General features: G+C 53.0%; 1 protein-coding gene across 2 annotated transcripts in view; it reads right to left on the bottom strand.

Annotated features, from left to right (window-relative positions):
• The window catches only part of SLC9A3 (solute carrier family 9 member A3), a 147,489-nt gene that overhangs the window by 66,757 nt on the left and 57,519 nt on the right, over positions 1–23,213 (bottom strand). For both annotated transcript variants that reach the window (XM_075334721.1, XM_075334722.1), the window contains exons 2-3: positions 1,582–1,884; positions 188–348 (exon numbers count right to left, since the gene is read on the bottom strand). In XM_075334721.1, coding sequence (XP_075190836.1) covers positions 188–348; positions 1,582–1,884 — 464 coding nt within the window. The remainder of the gene's footprint in view (positions 1–187; positions 349–1,581; positions 1,885–23,213) is intronic.

The following is a 23,213-nucleotide window of genomic DNA, read 5'->3' on the forward strand; positions in this document are numbered from 1 at the left end:
TGGACAGGTCTCATTTTTGTAATATTTCTCACTGTGTACATAGTGTCTGTAGTGATTATTCCAGCAGTGTTCCTCATATGTAAATCCTGGCCAGACTAATTTACCCCACTGCTTGGGAACACAGCTATAAAGAGTGGCCATGACCCACGTCTATAACCATCATCTATAGCAGTAAAGATATATTTACCACTGTGACGGCGTCATTCAGTAGAGACTCGCCAAAAACAATGATAAATAAGACGTCGTTCACATGGACTTCTTCAAACACCGCGAGAACAGCAACCGGGTCAACGGCAGCAATAAGGCTTCCGAAAAGAAGAAACTCCAGCACGCCGATATGCAGATCCCCTGCAAGAAAAAAGTAGAATCTCACCCCTATCCATACGAGACAAGTAAAATACAGGGGCTACGGGAACCATGAAACACATCTGTGCCGTGATCAGGGTTTGCCCGGTGCCGCTGCAGCATCACAGCGCAATACAAGTAAGTGGGGTCACATTGCCATCTCGAGGGACCGTCAACTGCAACAAGCAAGTCGCAAAAGCCTGACGATGTCGGACTTTTTGTAACTTGCTTGTTGCAGTCGCCGGACCCTCAGGGTTACAATGTGACCCCATTCACTTGTATTACTCTGCAATGTGACAACAGCACCGAGCGAGCGTTGGTTGAGCAACAGGTGTTCTTGCCAACATCGACGCGTAGCCCCAGCCTTAGCGCCCATTCACACTGCATCTTTAACCGGCAGCCAAAAATATCCATTTTTTAAGCAGACGGAAAAAAAAGTCTTTTTCTAGCATATTTTGGTTGTTTCCTGACTGTTTTTTGTTTTTCTCAACCATTGTTTATTTTTTTAAGTTTTTTTGTTCTGCATTTTTGGAGACTTTTTTGTTTACAAACTTGTCCAAATTTTTCCAAACTTTTAACTTTTCCAAACTTTTCCAAACTTCCAATTTTTTCCAACTTTTCCAAACTTTTTAAAACGTATAAATATTTTAAACTTTTCCAAACTTTTCTAACTTTTCCAAACTTTTTCAAACTTCCAATTTTTCTAACTTTTGCAAACTTTTTAAAACTTATAATTTTTTTAAACTTTTCCAAACTTTTCCAAACTTTTTCAAACTTCCAATTTTTCCAACTTTTGCAAACTTTTCAGGCTTTTTCAAACTTTTCCAAACTTTTTCAAACTTCCAACTTTTCGAAACTTTTCCAAACTTTTTCAAACTTCCAATTTGTCCAACTTTTGCAAACTTTTCCAGCTTTTTCAAACTCCCAACTTTTCCAAACTTTTCTAACTTTTCCACAGTTGCACATCATTTAGAAGCCCCGGTCTTCGGATCAGTAGGGGTTTTAGTGATTGAACTTTTCGTGGATAGGTGATAACTTGCCAAATTACGAAGACCCCTCTAATTGACTTTTATTAATAAAAAAGCAAGTCCGCCATTGTCTTTTCTTTTTACATCATGCTGTATTTTTCCCGTGGATCCATAAACTGTGTCTCTTTTATAAGAGCAGGCACCCCCAGAATTATTTAGAAGTCGTTATAAGTTTATTTAGTAAAATAAAACATATATTAGGACTCACCCATGACTCCAGTTAGGTAGACTCCATACAGGGACAAACCAGTCGTGGCTGCGTTCCATACTGTCCCGATAACGGCGTACAGGAGAATGGTGCCCAGATTTCCAAAAAACAGCCGATTAGGCATAAAATAGCCGGCGTCCAGGACAATCGGTGGCAATAAGTAGAAGAAGAATACTGTTGGTGTTAGGGTGAAGGAGGCGATGTGATCGGCTGCCCAGACGATGCCTCCCAGGAGGAGGCCGAGCACAATGAGAAGACAGCTCTCCGGCACCACTGTCGTTATTTTGTGGGATATGTGGAATACTGTAAAGAGAAAAAGAGAGCAGCTTAGTAAAGTGTGTGACAGACGTAATGCTTCACAGATACATTGTCCAAAATACAATCCTAGGACAGTGCCGGAATCACTGCGCAATTTACTATGTGATACAAGATTTTACATTATATCCTGAACTGTGGGAAGAAGACTGATGAGTAACGGAGCGCATAGGTGGTTGAAACGTTTTCACACTGACACCTTCGATATACATGCACTCTCAAATCTGCTGAGCATGCATGACTTTTCAAGGGGGAAATGGATGGAAAATTCAATTATTCTTCCCCAAGCATCATCTGACACCAGAGATTCACCTTTGAGGATGCTGCTCATTTCCACAAATATTGGAATCAGCCCCATTGGAGATCTTTTTCTCCCAAACCCTGCCCTCTATATACATGAATGGTTGCATTAGCTGAGCATGCATGTGTTCTCAGGCTCCCCCCCAGAATAAAAGCATTGGGTAGTAAATTTTAACATGCCCGATCGCTAACTCCCTGACATCTTCTGTGAGCGTAAATCCAGAAGACTCTTAAACACATAAGATAGTTGTCCAGTCCCATGAAAATTGGCATGGCTGGTTGACTTTTCTCAAAGCTCTTAAAGGGATGATTTCAGAGCAATTTTATTACTGAGTCTAGCGATATGGCTGTATAGGTCCATGTATAACAACAAAAACGATACCAGTCTTGTATTAATCCGATGTGTCAATCCTGAGAAATCAAGCTTTGAAGTCAACAGCAAACTAGCCTGGGGGCGTGTCATTCACCTCGAGTGTATGGACACACCCACATAGCACTTCCAGGATGACTTTGGATGTGGCATCAAAGCTCTATTTTTCAGCGCTGGCAAATCGGATAACTACAAGACAGGTATCATTTTTATCGTTGTACTGGGGCCTATACAGCCATACCACAAGTTTCACTAGTAATGTCATCCTAACAGGCCCCCTTTAAGCCAAATTGTTTTCCAACACAATGAGTTTACCAAGTATTGTGTTAGAAGTTTGTGATCGTGTGTTTTTTTTCAAGTTTACTGTGTTACTATGCAATCATGTGAGTCGTTGTGACACTTGATTTCCATTGTTTTGCAGGTAATTGCTGCACTTTTCTTCATTATGATAGGTGCTGTTTGCTGGAAATCCTCACCTAAAAACTCCATCCTAATAAAGCTGTTCACAATCTGATCGCCGTCATTGTGTTTCCTCTTTGTCTGACAAACAAGGGAAAGTGGTTTCTGTGTGTAGAGTTTATTGGCTCGCGTGCTCCCTTTGTCTGAGCGCCTGATAGCTTTGCTGGTGAATGCCCATGTTTGAGTTTGTGTCTCTGTTACCCTAATTGCACTATTTAATAGGGTTGTCCTGTATATTGCATGGTTTTAAAGCCAGGATAAGCCATTTACCAACAGGCGGGATTGCACTGCAAACATGACCCCATGTAGGGGAGTAGATCGGCAGCTCTGAGGGCTGGTGGGCGGCCGGGCTATAGATTTCATGGATTTGTCCTTTCTTAATTCTTACATAGAGACAGCTGATACCAGATACATGATACTAGACGTGTCCCAACTTGGTGCAATGCCAGGATACTGAGCGTCTTAATGTGCCCATACAGCCTTAATAGCTGCCAAACAAAGACAAGTTCAGTTTCTTCCAATCCCCCATCTATACATGTGTCGCGGGCGGAGGAGGGGACGCTGCGCTCTCCCACTGCTCGGGTCCGGCCGCTGCTGCTGCTGCGACTGCCGCTGCTCGGTGGTGGCTCGAGCGGTGGGCCAGATCCCGGGGACTCGAGCGGCGCTCCTCACCCGTGAGTGAAAAGGGGGATTGATTGTGGGGGTTTATTGTTATTGTCCGTGACGCCACCCACGGTTGTGGTGATATTGGTGACACCACCGCTGCTCTGGACGGGGATCCCGGGAGCGGTGACAGGGAGCAGCTTTGTTGTTAGTTCTCCCCTCCGTGGGTAGGGGGTTGGTTGGGTTGGGCCCGGTGATGGGGTAGGAATGGATGGCAGGCGGGTTACGGGGCCTGGTGAGGTGCAGGGTCGCGGGGGCAGCGCTGTGCCGCACGGCACGGTGGTACTCACTCAGCCCAATGATGAAGACACAGTTCTCGGTAAAACACTCGGCTGGATGGACGGGTCCCACAGACGGCTGCGGTGTTGTTGCTCCCGGCAGGTTGATGGTGACTGCCTTTCCCTGCACCTATGTACGGTTGTTGGTTCCGATGGGTTCCCACCGGTAACCCGCTCCCCAGCTTGGATGGGGGCTGGAGGAGCCCCTTCTTTGCCCGCAGGCTCTGGCCCTGAGAAACGGTTGCCTTGGCGGTGGCGGTGTCTCTCCCTGTTGGTTGGACTGTTGCCTTCTGTCGAGACTTAGCTGTTTGGAAACCCAGGAGGTCCCCTTCACTAACGGATTCGGCAAATTCACGGCGACTCCTAGCCTTGCCGGGGTCCGAAAGCCCCTGCCAGATGGTGCTGACTTCTCTTCGTGTACCGGTCCGGTACCGCCGGGCCACCGCCCGTCCACGGTCCTCACGGTAACTCTGATAGGCCACTCCAGCAGACGGTCACCACCGTCTGCCAACCTTGCTGTCTCGCCCGGGCCACACACCCGGACGCTGTCAGTCAGTTGCTCCACTACTACACTTTCCTCCTTCCACTTTCACTGTCAAAACTAGACTGTCTGTTTTTCCCGACTCCAGGACTGTGAACTCTTCGGTGGGCGGGACCAACCGCCTGGCCCACCCCCTGGTGTGATCATCAGCCCCTGGAGGAAGGCAACAAGGGTTTTTGTCTGACTTCGGTGTGCCTGCTGGGAGTGTGGGGTGTGTAGGTGTTGTGCTCTGTGGCCCCTGGCTTGTCCAGGGCGCCACATTCCCCCTTAGTTAAATGCAGACCATCCGCGGGCTGCCCGTCCATCACCGGTTTTATTTTCACCAACTGAAAAATATTAAAACGGTTAAACGGTAAACATATTTACAAGTATAATAACATCTTCCCACATCGGGAGGTACTCTTACTTAAACGGTTGCAACGGTTACGGCTTCCGCTCTCTCCCACCCAAGCAACCTGGCCCTGATGCTGCCCCTAGCAAATAGGCAGCATCCCTTGACCCCAGTCCAGCACAAGTTGCCCGAGCGGGTTCTGTCCTTTTCAGGGGACCCACGTCCATGGGGAACCCCTGAAACCCCCAGAGGATTGCCACCGGTTCCGGTGGTGGCTGGGCCCCAGCCTGCTCCACTGCGGGCCCTTCCTCCAATCTGTCTCTCCGGAGGCGGTAACGGTAGAAGCCATAACATAACATTATTTACATGCCACTAGTTTGTGGTTGCCCTGCAAGTTCTCGGGCCTGTTCATAAAGAGTTCTTTATGCAACTTTTTGAACGGTCCCCACGGGGACAACGGTGTCGGTAACAACCGGTTTCAATCAAGGCTTCAAATCAGGTAACAAATCAGATGACTTCATCGGTGGATTAACTTATCATTCATTTCTCAAACTCTACAACTTTTAACACAGTGGTGGTCCCAACGGGGACGGTGACAACGGCATTCCGCTGCCCTTATTCTGATTCTTCTGAAGAGGCGGCCCCATCCTCCGCCACCAGCATATCAAACATGCAGTGGCAGGCCTGCTGTGAAAGGGGTGCCCGGTATCCGTTTCCACCATTGCACGGGGTGTAATAAACTACCGGCTCTCCCACGTAGCGGGGGCGCTCACTTGCTGCCGCGTTTCCAGGGGTGGGCTCAGCACCGGAGCTGGAGTCACTGGAGTCACTATCACTTGTCTGTGCGTCAGGCGGGTTGCCGCCAGCTGCCGCAGCCTCCTGGCCTCCAGCATCCAGCACATCAGGTCCTTCTGCGGTAGCGTGGGGTAGTAGGTCAGGTTGGTTAACGCTGAGGCGCCCCAAGAATAGTGGTAGGGATAACACGAGGGCAGAGACGGGGCCGGGCCCCCCAGCCGCAATGACCAGTCCTGGTAGGACATGGAGACGTGGGCTACCCATTGGCTCCATCACATCTACTCCCTTCCCATACATTGGGGCGGTTGCAACCAACGCGTCTGTGACGCCCTGGGCAAGCCAGGGGTCACAGGTCATAACACCACCACACCCTACACCCCAGTTAGGAACACCAAAGCTACACCAAAATCCTTGTTGCCTTCCTCCAGGAGCTGGTGTTCACACCAGGGGGTGGGCCAGGTGGTTGGCTCCGCCCACCGAGGAGTTCACAGCTCTGGAGGCGGGAAGAACCAGGCAGTCAGCTCAGGGAAGAGTTTGAGTTCAGCTAGGGAAGTGGAGGAGTAAACAGTGAAGTGGAAGTAGAAGGAAGTGAAGTGGTAGCGGAGCTTAGGAGAGAAGCTGAAGTAAAGTGAAAAGTGACAGTTTGTAAAGCCTGAAGTTGGCCCGGGTGTGTACCCCGGGCTGAGAGACAGCAAGGTCAGCAGACGGCGGTGATTGTCCGCAGGGGTGACTGCTCGGAGGTTGCTGGAAGGACCGCGGACGGGTGGTGACCCAGCGGTCTGGAGCAGTGTACGAAGAACAGTCAGCACCAGGGCAGGGGCCTTTCGGATCCCGGCAAGGCTAGGAGTCGCCATAATTTGCCAATTCCGTCAGTGAAGGGGACGACTGTCTCCCAACAACCAAGTCCCGATTGAAGGCAACAGTCCAATCTTAACGGAGAGACACCGCCAGGGCACCAGTTTCTCAGGGCCAGCGCCTGCGGGCAAAGTAGGGCTCCTCCGGCCCATATCCAAGCCGGGGAGCGGGTTACCGGTGGGAACCCATCGCAACCATCATCATCTTAGGTGCAGGAAAAGGGACCGTCACCGTCAACTACTGGGGAAAAGCAGGTGCAGCCGTCCGTGGGAACCGTCTTTCCAGCCGTGTGTTTTACCGAGAACTGTGTCATCGTCTCAGGCTGAGTGAGTACCACAGTGCCGCAAGGCACAGCGCTGCCCCCCGCGTCCCTGCGCCCACCAAGCCCTGCATCTACCACCTCATCACTGGGCCCTGGGATCACCAACCCCTACCCACGGAGGGGCAACACAACAACTAGCTGCGCCATATCATCATTCCCGGGATCCCCATACAGAGCAGCGGTGGTGTCAACAAATCACCACAACCGTGGGTGGCGTCACGGACAATAAACTATATCCCAAAACCCAATCCCCTTTCACTCACGGGCGAGGAGCGCCGCTCGAGACCCCCGGGATCCGGCCCACAGCTCGAGCCACCACAGAGCAGCAGCAGCCGGACCCGAGCAGTGGGGTGAGCGCAGTGCTGACACCCTCCTCCCCGCCTGCGACAACTTGGCGTCACGAACAGGATCTTACCGCTCTGCCGTTGGGTACAGGTGCGCCTTGTGACCGCCGGAGGTATCCGGCTGAAAAATTTCAGAAGTCGCCATCTTTGGCGCGAACAATTCCCGCTCGAGCGTCTTCTCGAGTAGCAGAGGCGCGAAGGCCAAAACCCCGCCCCAATAGAGGAGGGGCCGGAAAGAAGCTAATGGGGACGCGATGGCGGCTGGCTGCATGTAAACGCAGCTATAAAAGCAGGGACGCCAGGACTCTGCAACGATATTGGGTTCCTGGAAGACCTCGTTACCAAGATGCAAAATCCAACTCACAACGAGGAAGCCCCCGCGCCCGGCACAGCGACGTGGTTGAGGGACCGGACCATCCCGTTGAGTAATCGTCTGCAGGCCCACATGCAACTCCTCTTGGAGGAGTGGGAGACCGACATGGCGGACGTGGTGGCTGCTATGTGGAGACGCGAGGTAGAAGAGGATTTGGAGGAGCGGGTAAGCGACCCACGCCCCTGTATTCCTGAGGGATCGGCCATTGGAGCTGAGGGGCCCGGCCGGCTTCCGCTCACCCTGCCTCTCTCCCCGCTACCCGTGATGGCTGCTGCCACCCCGCCATTAGGCCCGCTACCTGCCCAACCAGTAGCGATACCCTGCCCAGCCGCTCCGGCGGACCAGCCGGTTGCAGACGTCCAGGACGGCCCTGAAGTGCACCAGGAGGAACCGCTAGGACCGCGGCCCCTTAACGGCATGGTGCCAGAAGTCCCAATAGAGACTGTGCCAGACCCTGAGCCCGGGACCGTGGCCTGGATGAGGGCCCGGGTGATTCAGTTCCACCAGCGTCAGCAGGAACAAATCCTCCGGATGATGGAGCGGTGGACCAACGAGGTGGAGATGCTGATTACAACTGTCCCGATGTACGGAGAGGGAATGGATGTAGCAGAGTCGACTGGTGACCCACGTCCCTATGTCCTACCAGGACAGGCCGCTGCGGCTGAGGGGCCCGGCCTAGTCTCGGCCTATGCATCACCCTTGCCGTTACTTATGGGGCGCCTCAGTGTAAGCTCGCCTAATCTGCTGCTCCGTGCTACCGCAGAAGGGTCTGAAATGCTGGACGCTGGAGGCCAGGAGGCTGCGGCAACTGGCGGCAACCCGCCTGACGCAGAAACAAGAGATGATGACTCCGGCCCCAGCCCCGGGTCCGCTGCTGAGTTTGAAGAGGCAAGTGAGCGTTCCCGCTATGTAGGAGCCCCAGTGGTTTTCCATACCCCGGGTACCGGTGGAAATGTGTACCGGGTACCCCTGTCACAGCAGGCATGTCAGTGCATGTTGGATATGCTGGTGGAGGAGGATGGAGCTGCTCTAGCTGAATATCCGGAGTAAGGGCAGCGGGGCACCATTGTCCAGTCCCCGTTGGGACCACCACTGAGTTTTGTTTGAAAGTTTGCACAAATGATGATAAGTAAAATGATCAACTGATGGAGTCACCTGATTTACCGTGAGTGAGAGAACCGGCCGTTGCCGGCACCGTTGTCCCCGTAGGGACCGTTTGAAAAGTTGCATAGGGAACTCTCCATGGACAAGCCCGTGAACTTGCAGGGCAACCACAAACGTTAGTGGAATGTAGATAAGTTGTTTTACCGTTACCGTTTCCGCAGTTGCCGCCTCCGGAGAGGCAAATTGGAGGGAGGGCCCGCAGTAGAGCCGGCTGGGGCCCAGCCACCACAGGAACCGGTGGCTACCCTCTGGAGGGGAAGGACAGATCCCGCTCGGGTAACGTGTGCTGGACTTGGGTCAAGGGGTGTTGCCTGGGTTTTAGGGGCAGCATCAGGGCCAGGTTACTTTGGTGGGAGAGAGCGGAGACCGTAACCGTAAACCGTTTGCAACGTTTAAGTACTGAACCTCCCGATGTGGGATGATGTCATAACTTGTATATATGTTACCGTTTGACCTTTTTATATATTTTTCACAAAATAAAACCGGTGTTGGACGGGCAGCCCGCGGACGGTCTGCATTTTGCTAAGGGGGAATGTGACGCCCTGGGCAATCCAGGGGTCACAGGTCATAACACCACCACACCCTACACCCCAGTTAGGAACACCAAAGCTACACCAAAATCCTTGTTGCCTTCCTCCAGGAGCTGGTGTTCACACCAGGGGGTGGGCCAGGCGGTTGGCTCCGCCCACCGAGGAGTTCACAGCTCTGGAGGCGGGAAGAACCAGGCAATCAGCTCAGGGAAGAGCTTGAGTTCAGCTAGGGAAGTGGAGGAGTAAACAGTGAAGTGGAAGTAGAAGGAAGTGAAGTGGTAGAGGAGCTTAGGAGAGAAGCTGAAGTAAAGTGAAAAGTGACAGTTTGTAAAGCCTGAAGTTGGCCCGGGTGTGTACCCCGGGCTGAGAGACAGCAAGGTCAGCAGACGGCGGTGATTGTCCACAGGGGTGACTGCTCGGAGGTTGCTGGAAGGACCGCGGACGGGTGGTGACCCGGCGGTCTGGAGCAGTGTACGAAGAACAGTCAGCACCAGGGCAGGGGCCTCTCGGACCCCGGCAAGGCTAGGAGTCGCCATAATTTGCCAAATCCGTCAGTGAAGGGGACGTCTGTCTCCAAACAACCAAGTCCCGATTGAAGGCAACAGTCCAACCATTAAGGAGGAACACCGCCACCGCCAGGGCACCAGTTCCTCGGGGCCAGCGTCTGCGGGCAAAGTAGGGCTCCTCCGGCCCATATCCAAGCCGGGGAGCGGGTTACCGGTGGGAACCCATCGCTACCAACATAGAGGCAATAGGTGCAGGTCAAAGGGACATCACCGTTACCTACTGGGAGAGCAAGTGCAGCCGTCCGTGGGAACCGTCTTTCCAGCCGTGTGTTTTACCGAGAACTGTGTCACCGTCTCAGGCTGAGTGAGTACCACAGTGCCGCAAGGCACAGCGCTGCCCCCGCGTCCCTGCGCCCACCAGGCCCTGCACCTTCCACACCATCACCGGGCCCCGGGATCACCAACCCCTACCCACGGAGGGGCAACACAACAACTAGCTGCTCCACGTCACCACTCCCGGGATCCCCATATCGAGCAGCGGTGGTGCTAACAAATCACCACAACCGTGGGTGGCGTCACGGACCATAGACTATATCCCAAAACCCAAACCCCTTTCACTCACGGGCGAGGAGCGCCGCTCGAGAACCCCCGGGATCCGGCCCACCGCTCGAGCCACCACAGAGCAGCAGCAGCCGGACCCGAGCAGTGGGGTGAGCGCAGTGCTGACACCCTCCTCCCCGCCCGCGACACTTCTACCTCATTGGTCCACTGCTCCATCATGAGGAATATCTGACTTTGCTGGCGTCGGTGGAACTCCATCACTCGGGCCTTCATCCAGGCCACGGTCCCAGGCTCGGGGTCCGGCGCAATCACTGCCGGGGCTTCTGGCATATCTTCATTAAGGGGCCGGGGTCCCGGCGGCTCCCACGGGTGCGATTCAGGGGAGTCCTGAGCGTCTGCAGCCGGCTGATCCGCCCAGGCGGTTTGGCAGGGTGTCGCTACCGGTTGCGGGGGTAGCGGGCCTAGTGGCGGGGCGGCAGCAGCTAACGCGGGTAGCGGGGAGGGAGGCAGGGTGAGCGGGCGCAGGCCGGGCTCCTCAGCCGCAATGGCCGATCCCTTGGGAATACATTGGCGTGGGTCCCTTACCCGCTCCTCCGAATCCTCTTCCACCTCGCGTCTCCGCATAGCGGCCACCACGTCCGCCATGTCGGTCTCCCACTCCTCCAGGAGGAGCTGCATGTGGGCCTGCAGACGGTTACTCAGCGGGACGGTCCGGTCCCTCAGCCACGTCGCCGTGCCGGGCGCGGGGACTTCCTCGTTGGGAGTTGGGTTATGCTTGATAATGAGGTCTTCCAGGAACCCAATATCGCCGCAGAGTCCTGGCGTCCCTGCTTTTATAGCCGCGCTCACATGCGACCAGCCGCCATTTCGTCCCCCTTAGTTTCTTTCCGGCTCCTCCTCTATCGGGGCGGGGTTTTGGCCTTCGCGCCTCCACTACTCGAGGAGATGCTCGAGCGGGAATTCTTCGCGCCAAAGATGGCGGCTTCTGCAAATTTTCAGCCGGACACCTCCGGCAATAACAAGGCGCACCTCTACCCAACGGCAGAGCGGTAGGATCCTGTTTGTGACGCCAAGTTGTCGCGGGCGGAGGAGGGGACGCTGCGCTCTCCCACTGCTCGGGTCCGGCCGCTGCTGCTGCTGCAGCTGCCGCTGCTCGGTGGTGGCTCGAGCGGTGGGCCGGATCCCGGGGACTCGAGCGGCGCTCCTCGCCCGTGAGTGAAAAGGGGGATTGATTGTGGGGGTTTATTGTTATTGTCCGTGACGCCACCCACGGTCGTGGGGATTTTGGTGACACCACCGCTGCTCTGGACGGGGATCCCGGGAGCGGTGACAGGGAGCAGCTTTGTTGTTAGTTCTCCCCTCCGTGGGTAGGGGGTTGGTTGTCCCGGGGCCCGGTGATGGGGTAGGGATGGATGGCAGGCGGGTTACGGGGCCTGGTGAGGTGCAGGGTCGCGTGGGAAGTGCTGTGCCGCACGGCACGGTGGTACTCACTCAGCCCAATGATGAAGACACAGTTCTCGGTAAAACACTCGGCTGGATGGACGGGTCCCACAGACGGCTGCGGTGTTGTTGCTCCCGGCAGGTTGATGGTGACTGCCTTTCCCTGCACCTGTGTACGGTTGTTGGTTCTGATGGGTTCCCACCGGTAACCCGCTCCCCAGCTTGGATGTGGGCTGGAGGAGCCCCTTCTTTGCCCGCAGGCTCTGGCCCTGAGAAATGGTTGCCTAGGTGGTGGCGGTGTCTCTCCCTGTTGGTTGGACTGTTGCCTTCTGTCGGGACTAAGCTGTTTGGAAACCCAGGAGGTCCCCTTCACTAACGGATTCGGCAAATTCACGGCGACTACTAGCCTTGCCGGGGTCCGAAAGCCCCTGCCAGATGGTGCTGACTTCTCTTCGTGTACCGGTCCGGTACTGCCGGGCCACCGCCCGTCCACGGTCCTCACGGTAACTCTGATAGGCCACTCCTGCAGACGGTCACCACCGTCTGCCAACCTTGCTGTCTCGCCCGGGCCACACACCCGGACGCTGTCAGTCAGTTGCTCCACTACTACACTTTCCTCCTTCCACTTTCACTGTCAAAACTAGACTGTCTGTTTTTCCCGCCTCCAGGACTGTGAACTCCTCGGTGGGCGGGACCAACCACCTGGCCCACCCCCTGGTGTGATCATCAGCCCCTGGAGGAAGTCAACAAGGGTTTTTGTCTGACTGGGAGTGTGGGGTGTGTAGGTGTTGTGCTCTGTGGCCCCTGGCTTGTCCAGGGCGCCACACATGTACCACCCCGGTGTTGGTGGGGCTGCTCGGATCCGGGATCGTCGTGGCTCGGGAAGCCCGGACCCGGGTTGGCAAACACGTTGATCCGTGAAATGGGGTATTTACAAGGGAGAAGTTCGTGACGCCACCTGTGGTAATGGGAGTACCGCCGCTGCTGTAAGGTGTACCGGGGCAGATGGAGTGAAGCAGCCTGATGTTAGTCCCTCCACAGGTAGGGATGGCCCCGGGCTCAGGGGTGTTGGTGACTATTTGGGAACGCAGGGTGCAGGGGATCAGAGTACTCACTGTGGGTAGTCGTGGTGCTGGATAAGGATTATAAAGGAGACACACGCTACAAGTAAACCAAGTTCTCTGTGTACCACAGTCACTGTGGGGAACCCGTCCAGGTGTCTGCTCCCATCTGTGTCACTAGGTTGTCCAGAGCATAACTCCGTGCACAATTTAGTTGTCTGTTTGTGGCCCCGTGGCTTGAAGCTGTTAGGGCCCCACTCCCTTTGTGTAGTGTAGCTGTACTCTTGAGGGCAGGCACTTGGGACTTTAGTGGGCTGCTTTTCAGCTGGAAAACCCTGACCCCCGCGTTGTGCTGATGCCCCCAATCTCTGAGCTCTGCGGGAAAGTCCCTGAAGGTCTCCTTCCTCTGCAGGTTAATTGCCAGGACGTTGAATCGGCTCCTGACCTAGGGTCCTGTACCCCGTCGTGCTCGGTACCGGTCAGTTTCTTTCAATCACTCCGTGCCTCCTGCTCGAAGGGGCCCACCCAGAGCTATTGCCACTCTTAACTGTGCATGCCGATGTCGGTAAGCCCTCTGGTAGAGCAGGTGGACATGATGATCTCTCTCCACTATCGCTCTCCTTTCTATAGACTACAGGTCACTTTAAGCCCGAGGTGTACAGAATGGCCGGGTGACGCATCGGCCAAGGCGCTGGCGCACACATAGGACGTCAGAGTCCTCGTGCAGTGATGTCAGTATGGGGGCTACTGTTGGGGTAATTATACAGTGTGTTGGCCATTATACAATGTGGGGGCTACTGTGGGGGTCATTGTTCAATGTGTTGGCCATTATACAATGTTGGGGCTACTGCGGGGCCATTATACAATGTAGGGGCCATTATACAGTGTGTTGGCCATTATACAGTGTTAGGCGCTACTGTGGGGCCATTATACAATGTTGGGGCTATTGTGGGGGCCTTTATACATTTTATGGGCTACTGTGGGGGCCATTATACAGTGTGTTGGTCATTATACAATGTGAGGGCTACTGTGTGGGCTATTATATAGTGTGGGGGATACTGTGGGGACCATTATACAGAGTGGGGACTACTATCGGGGCCATAATACAGTGTGATGGCCATCATACAATGTAGGAACTACTGGGGAGGCCATTATACATTATTATGGCCATTATATAGTGTGGAGCCACTATAAAGTGTGGGAACTACTCTGTGAGCCATTATACTGTTTGGAGGCTACTGTGGGGACCATTATACAGTGTGAGGCCTACTGTGGGGGCCATTATACATTGTGCGGGCTATTATACAGAGTGGGGGCTACTATTGGTCCATTATACAGTGTGATGGCCATTATAAAGTGTAGGAACTACTGGGGAGGCTATTATACAATATTATGGCCATTATATAGTGTGGGAGCTACTGTGGGGGCCATTATACACTGTTTTGGGGGAGCAGTGGGAACATCATACTGAGTATAGGGGAAGTGTGGGCCTATATTACTGTGTATAGGAGAGCTGTGGGCCTATTATACTGTGTATAGGAGAGCTGTGGGCCTATTATACTGTGTATAGGAGAGCTGTGGGCCAATTATACTGTGTATAGGAGAGCTGTGGGCCAATTATACTGTGTATAGGAGAGCTGTGGGCCTATTATACTGTGTACAGGAGAGCTGTGGGCCTATTATACTGTGTATAGGAGAGCTGTGGGCCAATTATACTGTGTATAGGAGAACTGTGGGCCAATTATACTGTGTATAGGAGAACTGTGGGCCTATTATACTGTGTATAGGAGAGCTGTGGGCCTATTATACTGTGTATAGGAGAGCTGTGGGCCAATTATACTGTGTATAGGAGAACTGTGGGCCCATCATACTGTGTATAGGAGAACTGTGGGCCTATTATACTGTGTATAGGGGAGCTGTGGGCCTATTATACTGTGTATAGGAGAGCTGTGGGCCAATTATACTGTGTATAGGAGAACTGTGGGCCAATTATACTGTGTATAGGAGAGCTGTGGGCCAATTATACTGTGTATAGGAGAACTGTGGGCCAATTATACTGTGTATAGGAGAACTGTGGGCCTATTATACTGTGTATAGGAGAGCTGTGGGCCTATTATACTGTGTATAGGAGAACTGTGGGCCAATTATACTGTGTATAGGAGAGCTGTGGGCCTATTATACTGTGTATAGGAGAGCTGTGGGCCTATTATACTGTGTATAGGAGAGCTGTGGGCCAATTATACTGTGTATAGGAGAGCTGTGGGCCAATTATACTGTGTATAGGAGAGCTGTGGGCCAATTATACTGTGTATAGGAGAGCTGTGGGCCTATTATACTGTGTATAGGAGAGCTGTGGGCCAATTATACTGTGTATAGGAGAGCTGTGGGCCAATTATACTGTGTATAGGAGAGCTGTGGGCCTATTATACTGTGTATAGGAGAGCTGTGGGCCTATTATACTGTGTATAGGAGAGCTGTGGGCCTATTATACTGTGTATAGGGGAGCTGTGGGCCAATTATACTGTGTATAGGGGAGCTGTGGGCCAATTATACTGTGTATAGGAGAGCTGTGGGCCAATTATACTGTGTATAGGAGAGCTGTGGGCCTATTATACTGTGTATAGGAGAGCTGTGGGCCAATTATATTGTGTATAGGAGAGCTGTGGGCCTATTATACTGTGTATAGGAGAGCTGTGGGCCAATTATACTGTGTATAGGAGAACTGTGGGCCAATTATACTGTGTATAGGAGAGCTGTGGGCCAATTATATTGTGTATAGGAGAACTCTGGGCCAATTATACTGTGTATAGGAGAGCTGTGGGCCAATTATACTGTGTATAGGAGAGCTGTGGGCCAATTATACTGTGTATAGGAGAGCTGTGGGCCAATTATACTGTGTATAGGAGAGCTGTGGGCCAATTATACTGTGTATAGGAGAACTGTGGGCCAATTATACTGTGTATAGGAGAGCTGTGGGCCAATTATACTGTGTATAGGAGAACTGTGGGCCAATTATACTGTGTATAGGAGAACTGTGGGCCTATTATACTGTGTATAGGAGAGCTGTGGGCCTATTATACTGTGTATAGGAGAACTGTGGGCCAATTATACTGTGTATAGGAGAGCTGTGGGCCAATTATACTGTGTATAGGAGAGCTGTGGGCCAATTATACTGTGTATAGGAGAGCTGTGGGCCTATTATACTGTGTATAGGGGAGCTGTGGGCCAATTATACTGTGTATAGGAGAGCTGTGGGCCTATTATACTGTGTATAGGAGAGCTGTGGGCCTATTATACTGTGTATAGGAGAGCTGTGGGCCAATTATACTGTGTATAGGAGAGCTGTGGGCCAATTATACTGTGTATAGGAGAGCTGTGGGCCATTTATACTGTGTATAGGAGAGCTGTGGGCCTATTATACTGTGTATAGGAGAGCTGTGGGCCAATTATACTGTGTATAGGAGAGCTGTGGGCCAATTATACTGTGTATAGGAGAGCTGTGGGCCTATTATACTGTGTATAGGAGAGCTGTGGGCCTATTATACTGTGTATAGGAGAGCTGTGGGCCTATTATACTGTGTATAGGGGAGCTGTGGGCCAATTATACTGTGTATAGGGGAGCTGTGGGCCAATTATACTGTGTATCGGAGAGCTGTGGGCCAATTATACTGTGTATAGGAGAGCTGTGGGCCTATTATACTGTGTATAGGAGAGCTGTGGGCCAATTATATTGTGTATAGGAGAGCTGTGGGCCTATTATACTGTGTATAGGAGAGCTGTGGGCCAATTATACTGTGTATAGGAGAACTGTGGGCCAATTATACTGTGTATAGGAGAGCTGTGGGCCAATTATATTGTGTATAGGAGAACTCTGGGCCAATTATACTGTGTATAGGAGAGCTGTGGGCCAATTATACTGTGTATAGGAGAGCTGTGGGCCAATTATACTGTGTATAGGAGAGCTGTGGGCCAATTATACTGTGTATAGGAGAGCTGTGGGCCAATTATACTGTGTATAGGAGAACTGTGGGCCAATTATACTGTGTATAGGAGAGCTGTGGGCCTATTATACTGTGTATAGGAGAGCTGTGGGCCAATTATACTGTGTATAGGAGAGCTGTGGGCCAATTATACTGTGTATAGGAGAGCTGTGGGCCAATTATACTGTGTATATGAGAGCTGTGGGCCAATTATACTGTGTATAGGAGAACTGTGGGCCAATTATACTGTGTATAGGAGAACTGTGGGCCAATTATACTGTGTATAGGAGAGCTGTGGGCCTATTATACTGTGTATAGGAGAGCTGTGGGCCTATTATACTGTGTATAGGAGAGCTGTGGGCCTATTATACTGTGTATAGGAGAGCTGTGGGCCTATTATACTGTGTATATGTCGCGGGCGGGGAGGGGACGCTGCGCTCTCCCACTGCTCGGGTCCGGCTACTACTGCTGCTGCTGCTCGGTGGTGGCTCGAGCGGTGGGCCAGATCCCAGGGACTCGAGCAGCGTTCCTCGCCCGTGAGTGAAAGGGGGTGGTTTGGTGTGGTTTAGGGATATTGTCCGTGACGCCACCCACGGTTGTGGTGAGGTTGTGACACCACCGTTGCTCTGGACGGGGAGCAGCTTGGATGTTGGTTCTCCCCTACGTGGGTAGGGGGTTTGGTTGTCCCGGGGCCCGGTGAGGGGTAGGGATGGATGGCAGGCGGGCTACGGGGCCTGGTGAGGTGCAGGGTCGCGGGGGCAGCGCTGTGCCGTACGGCACAGTGGTACTCACTCAGCCAATCATGAACACAAAGTTTCCGGTAAAACAAACGGCTGGATGGACGGGTCCCACAGACGGCTGCGGTGTTTCTTCCCCCGGCAGGTTGATGGTGACTGCCTTTCCCTGCACCTATGTAGTGTAGACGGCTCCAATGGGTTCCCACCGGTAACCCGCTCCCCAGCTTTGAAGGTTGCTGAAGGAGCCCCTTTTGCCCGCAGGTTCTGGCCCTGGGAACTGTAGCCTTGGCGGTGACTGTGTTTCCCTCTATCGGTTGGACTGTTGCCTTCAATCGGGTCTTGGCTGCTGGGAAACCCCGGAGGTTCCCTTCGCTAACGGATTTGACAATTTCAGCGGCGACTCCTAGCCTTGTCGGGGTCCGTAAGCCCTGCCGGCTGGTGCTGGCTTCTCTTTGTTCACCGGTCCGGTACCGCCGGGCCACCGCCCGTCCACGGTCCTTACGGCTCACTCCAATCGGCCTCTCCTGCAGACGGTCACCACCGTCTGCCAACCTTACTGTACCGTCCGGGCCACACACCCGGACGCCGTCAGACTGCTCTACTCCTTCACTTCTCTGCTTCCAAACTCTATCTGACTCCTTTTCCCACCTCCAGGACTGTGAACTCCTCGGTGGGCGGGACCAACCCCCCCTGGTGTGGAAATCAGCCCCTGGAGGAAGGCAACAAGGATTTTGTGTTTGGCTTAGGTGTGCCTAACCGGGGTGTGGGGTGTGTAGGTGTAGTACCTGTGACGACCTGGCTTGTCCAGGGCACCACATTCCCCCTTAGTAAAATGAAGACCGTCCGCGGGCTGCCCGTCCATCACCGTTTTTTTTTAACTGTAAAAGATAAAACGGTAAACATGTAAAAACATAAGCATTTTCAATCTTCCCACATCGGGAGGCACATTTCTTAAACGTTACTAACGGTTGTTTTTATAAACGGTACGGCTTCCGCTCTCTCCCACCCAAGCAACCTGGCCCTGATGCTGCCCCTAAGCAAATGGGTAGCACCCCTTGGCCCCAGTCCAGCACCAAGTTGCCGAGCGGGTTCTGTCCTTTTCAGGGGACCCACGTCCATGGGGACCCCTGAACCCCCGGAGGATCGCCACTGGTTTCGGTAGTGGCGGGCCTGGGCCATCACTTTCCTCCAGGCCCATACTCCAAATCAGCCTCTCTGGAGGTGGTCACGGTACAAGCCATCAAACATTTTTATTTACATGCCACTCAGTTTGTGGTTGCCCTGCCAGTTCTCGGGCTGGTAAGTAAGCAGTTCCTTACGCAAGGGTTAAGGACAGTCCCTACGGGGACAACAGTGCTTCGTAGCCAACGGGCTACCACAAACAAAACTGTAGGGTCCCGACGGAGACTTGCCGTAGGGTCCCAACAGGGACTGTCAGCTGGGTCCCAGGGGCCAACCACAACACCTGGCTCTGGTACAGCTTCCTTCTGCAGCTTTCCCACAGTCCACCATCGAACAGCACGAGCCCCCAACGCCACCCTCACACAGGGGTGACACTGTCCCACAGGACTCCATTTTCAGCTGCCGATGATGCGGGAACGACTGCTCCTCCAACCGGACTCCTTAGCCTTGAGGGCCGTCTGGAACGTCAGCAGAGTCCCAATGGGGACCGACAGCAAGGTAACCGGGAACCGCTACCATGCTCTAACTTTTCTTTCTCAATCAGCAATCCCGCGGCACAGCTGCCTTTGCTGCTGCTCCCGGTGCGGAGCACTTTCTGCTTGCTCCGGTTCAGTTGGGGTGGGGGATGGGCCCAGACGGAGTCCCCCCGTGCCGGCTACGACCGGTACCTTCGGTAATGAGGGACCCCGCTGTGACATGGCCTGCTCTGCCTCCTGGCAGCTGCATCCCCGCCGTGCCTCCGGTGCATCTTTGCTGACGGGTTAACCCCTGGGCTTCTTCCATGGAAGCGGTTCAGGGCGGTCACGGGCTTCTGCTGCAGGTCGGTCCGCCGGGGCGGATTGGCAGGGTACCGCTACCGATTGGACGGGTAGTGGGCCTAGTGGCGGGGTGGTAGCGTCTAATGCGGGTAGCGGGGGAGGCAGCAGGGTGAGCGGGGGCAGGCTGGGCCCCTCAGCCGCAGCGGCCGATCCCTCGGGAATACAGGATCCAAATCTTCCTCCACCTCGCGTCTCCTTATAGCCGCCACCACGTCCGCCATGTCGGCCTCCCACTTCTCCAGGAGGAGCTGCATGCGGACCTGCAGACGGCTGCTTAGCTGGACGGTCCGGACTTCCACCCACGCTGCGGTGCCAGGCGCGGGGACCACGGTGTTGTCGGTCGGACTCAGCATCTTTAGCAACGGCCTCTTCCAGGAACCAGAAAATGGCCGCAGGGTCCTGGCGTCCCTGCTCCCATAGCCGCGTGCTACATGCAGCCGGCCGCCATTCGTCCCTCTTAGTCTTTTTCCGGCTCCTCCTCTACAGGGGCGGGGTTTCGGCTTTCGCGCCTCCACTGCTCGAGGAGACGCTCGAGTGGGGACTTTTCGCGCCCAAAATGGCGGCTTCTCCAAATTTTCGGCCGGACACCTCCGGCGGTCACAAGGCGTACCTCTACCAGACGGCAGAGCGGTAAGATCCTGTTCGTGACGCCAAGTTGTCGCGGGCGGAGGAGGGGACGCTGCGCTCACCCACTGCTCGGGTCCAGCTGCTGCTGCTACTGCTGCTCGGTGGTGGCTCGAGCGGTGGGCCGGATCCCGGGGACTCGAGCGGCGTTCCTCACCCGTGAGTAAAGATGAGCGAACTGGTCGCGGTTCGGCTCGAGGGCGGTTCGCCGAACGGAGCTCCCGTTCGAGTTCGGTTCGTCGAACGTTCGACGAACCGAACTCGAACCAATAGGCTATAATGGGAGGCAATCACAAACACATAAAAATGCATTATAAATGTACACATACAGTAAATAAACATTGCCATAACACTTACCGGTCCCCGCGATCCCTCCTGCACTCTGTCTCCTGCCGCTATTCCATCCGATGATCGCTGAATCCTCCCGGTGACCGGCACTGCCAGCAGAGAAGCAGGACCTATCGTGATGTCAAAATAGCCATGTGACCAGTCACGTGGCTATTATCTCATTGGCTACAGACTGGTCACATGACTATGACGCGTCATGTAGGACCTGCGAGTGCATCTCTCCGGTACACGGTGCACATTTGTGTATCGCCGTGTACCGGCGATATGCTCTAGCACACGGTCGACTCCCCGTTCCGTTAGGGACCGGCTGACACAGCCGGTCATTAACGGAGATCACCGTTGCCATAGCAACGCAGTTAGTGGTGACGTCACCGCTAACCGCGGCTCCGGGAGCACCGTTGCTATAGTAACGCGTCTGCCAGCGTTACCGCTGTTACCGCTAGCAGCACTGATCACTCACGGAGTGAAGGCTGCACGCTGCTTCCCGATTGTAGTGAGGATTGTAGTGAGGATGAGGTGCCCCAGCTCATCAAGTGATGGGCTGGGGCACCTCATCCTCACTACAATCGTCACTACTACTACACTAGTGAGGATTGTAGTGAGGATGAGGTGCCCCAGCCCATCAAGTGATGGGCTGGGGCACCTCATCCTCACTACAATCGTCACTACTACTACACTAGTGAGGATTGTAGTGAGGATGAGGTGCCCCAGCTCATCAAGTGATGGGCTGGGGCACCTCATCCTCACTACAATCCTCACTACAATCCTGAAGTGCAGTTTCTTCAAATTCATTTAAAGGCACTTGGAACGCTGAAATTGCTGCTTATAATTTAAGCCTCTATTAAAAACCTCTTATCCGCGCTGGTTTATTGGGGATTTATTGGGCTGACAGGGGGTAATAAAGATGGAGTCTCTAATGTGTCTGTGTATTTATTTCTATTAAAGTATTTTTTCTCTGTGTGGTATTTTTTTTAACCCTTTATTGGAGATTCTTAATGGCCGGGTCAAACGTGCCTGACATTAAGAATCTCTGGCTTAATACTGGCTAGTAAAACAAAGCCAGTATTAACTCATGATTACCCAACAAGCCACCCGGCTCCAGGGCTGTTGGAAGAGTTGGATACAGCGCCAGATGATGGCGCTTCTATGAGAGCGCCATTTTCTGGGACGGCTGCGGACTGAAATTCGCAGCAGAGGCGCCCAGAAACCTCGGGCTAACCTGTGCTGCGGATTCCAATCCCCAGCTGCCTAGTTGTACCTGGCTGGACACAAAAATGGGGCGAAGCCCACGTCATTTGTTTTTTAATTATTTCATGAAATAATTAAAAAAAACGGGTTTCCCTATATTTTTGGTTCCCAGCCGGGTACAAACTGGGGGTTGGAGGCAGCCCGTGGCTGCCTGCTGTACCTGGCTAGCATACAAAAATATGGCGAAGCCCACGTAATTTTTTTGGTGGGCAAAAAACTTCTGCATACAGTCCTGGATGGAGTATGCTGAGCCTTGTAGTTCTGCAGCTGCTGTCTGCTCTTCTCCATACAGACAGACAGCAGCTGCAGAACTACAAGTCTCAGCATACTCCATCCAGGACTGTAAAACAGGTTTTTTGCCCAGCTCACCTGTGCAATGGAAGCCAGTAATCCTGGGCTGTGCACGGAGAAGAGTTTGGAGAGCCAGTCCATGTGCATAGAAGGTAGTTGAAGGATTTCACCAGCACAAAACTCCAGGCGTATTGTAATTTAAAATAAAAACTTCTTTATTTTCTTGTCATTAAAAAGTCCATGCTATAATGGTAAGCCCATGTCAGAGAGGACGCGTTTCGAACATCCAGTTCTTATTCAGTCTCTGAGACTGAATAAGAACTGGATGTTCGAAACGCGTCCTCTCTGACATGGGCTTACCATTATAGCATGGACTTTTTAATGACAAGAAAATAAAGAAGTTTTTATTTTAAATTACAATACACCTGGAGTTTTGTGCTGGTGAAATCCTTCAACTACCTTCCATCCAGGACTGTATGCAGAAGTTTTTTGCCCCCTGAAAAAATTATGTGGGCTTCGCCATATTTTTGTATGCTAGCCAGGTACAGCAGGCAGGTACGGCTGCCCCCAACCCCCAGTTGCCTATTTGTACCCGGCTGGGAACCAAAAATAAAGCGAAGCCCTTTTTTTATTATTTCATGAATTTCATGAAATAATTAGAAAACAAATGACGTAGGCTTCGCCCCATTTTTGTGTCCAGCCAGGTACAACTAGGCAGCTGGGGATTGGAATCCGCAGCACAGGTTGGCCTGAGCTTTCTGGGCCCCACTGCTGCGAATTGCAGTCTGCAGCCGCCTCAGAAAATGGCATTTTCATAGAAGCGCCATCTTCTGGCGCTGTATCCAACTCTTCCAGCACCTGCCTGCTATACCTGGCTAGCATACAAAAATATGGCGAAGCTCACGTCCTTTTTTTGTAGTTTTTTGGCAAAAAAAATAAAAAATGCTTCCCTGGATTTTCCATTGCCAGTGAAGGTAACACCAAGCAGTGGGGGTTAGCAGCCAGTAGCTGCTTGGATTACCCTTAGCTAGCAATACAAAAAATGCAGCGGGAGCCCATATATATTTTTTTTAATTATTTATTTAAATAACTAAAAATAAAATGGGCTTCCCTGTATTTTGATTGCTGGACATCACAGTGCTGTAAAAATAAATCTTTAAAAAAAATGACGTAGCGCTCCGCGGTATTATTGATTC

Source organism: Anomaloglossus baeobatrachus, chromosome 2 (genome assembly GCF_048569485.1).
Source record: "Anomaloglossus baeobatrachus isolate aAnoBae1 chromosome 2, aAnoBae1.hap1, whole genome shotgun sequence".
Taxonomy (NCBI): domain Eukaryota; kingdom Metazoa; phylum Chordata; class Amphibia; order Anura; family Aromobatidae; genus Anomaloglossus; species Anomaloglossus baeobatrachus.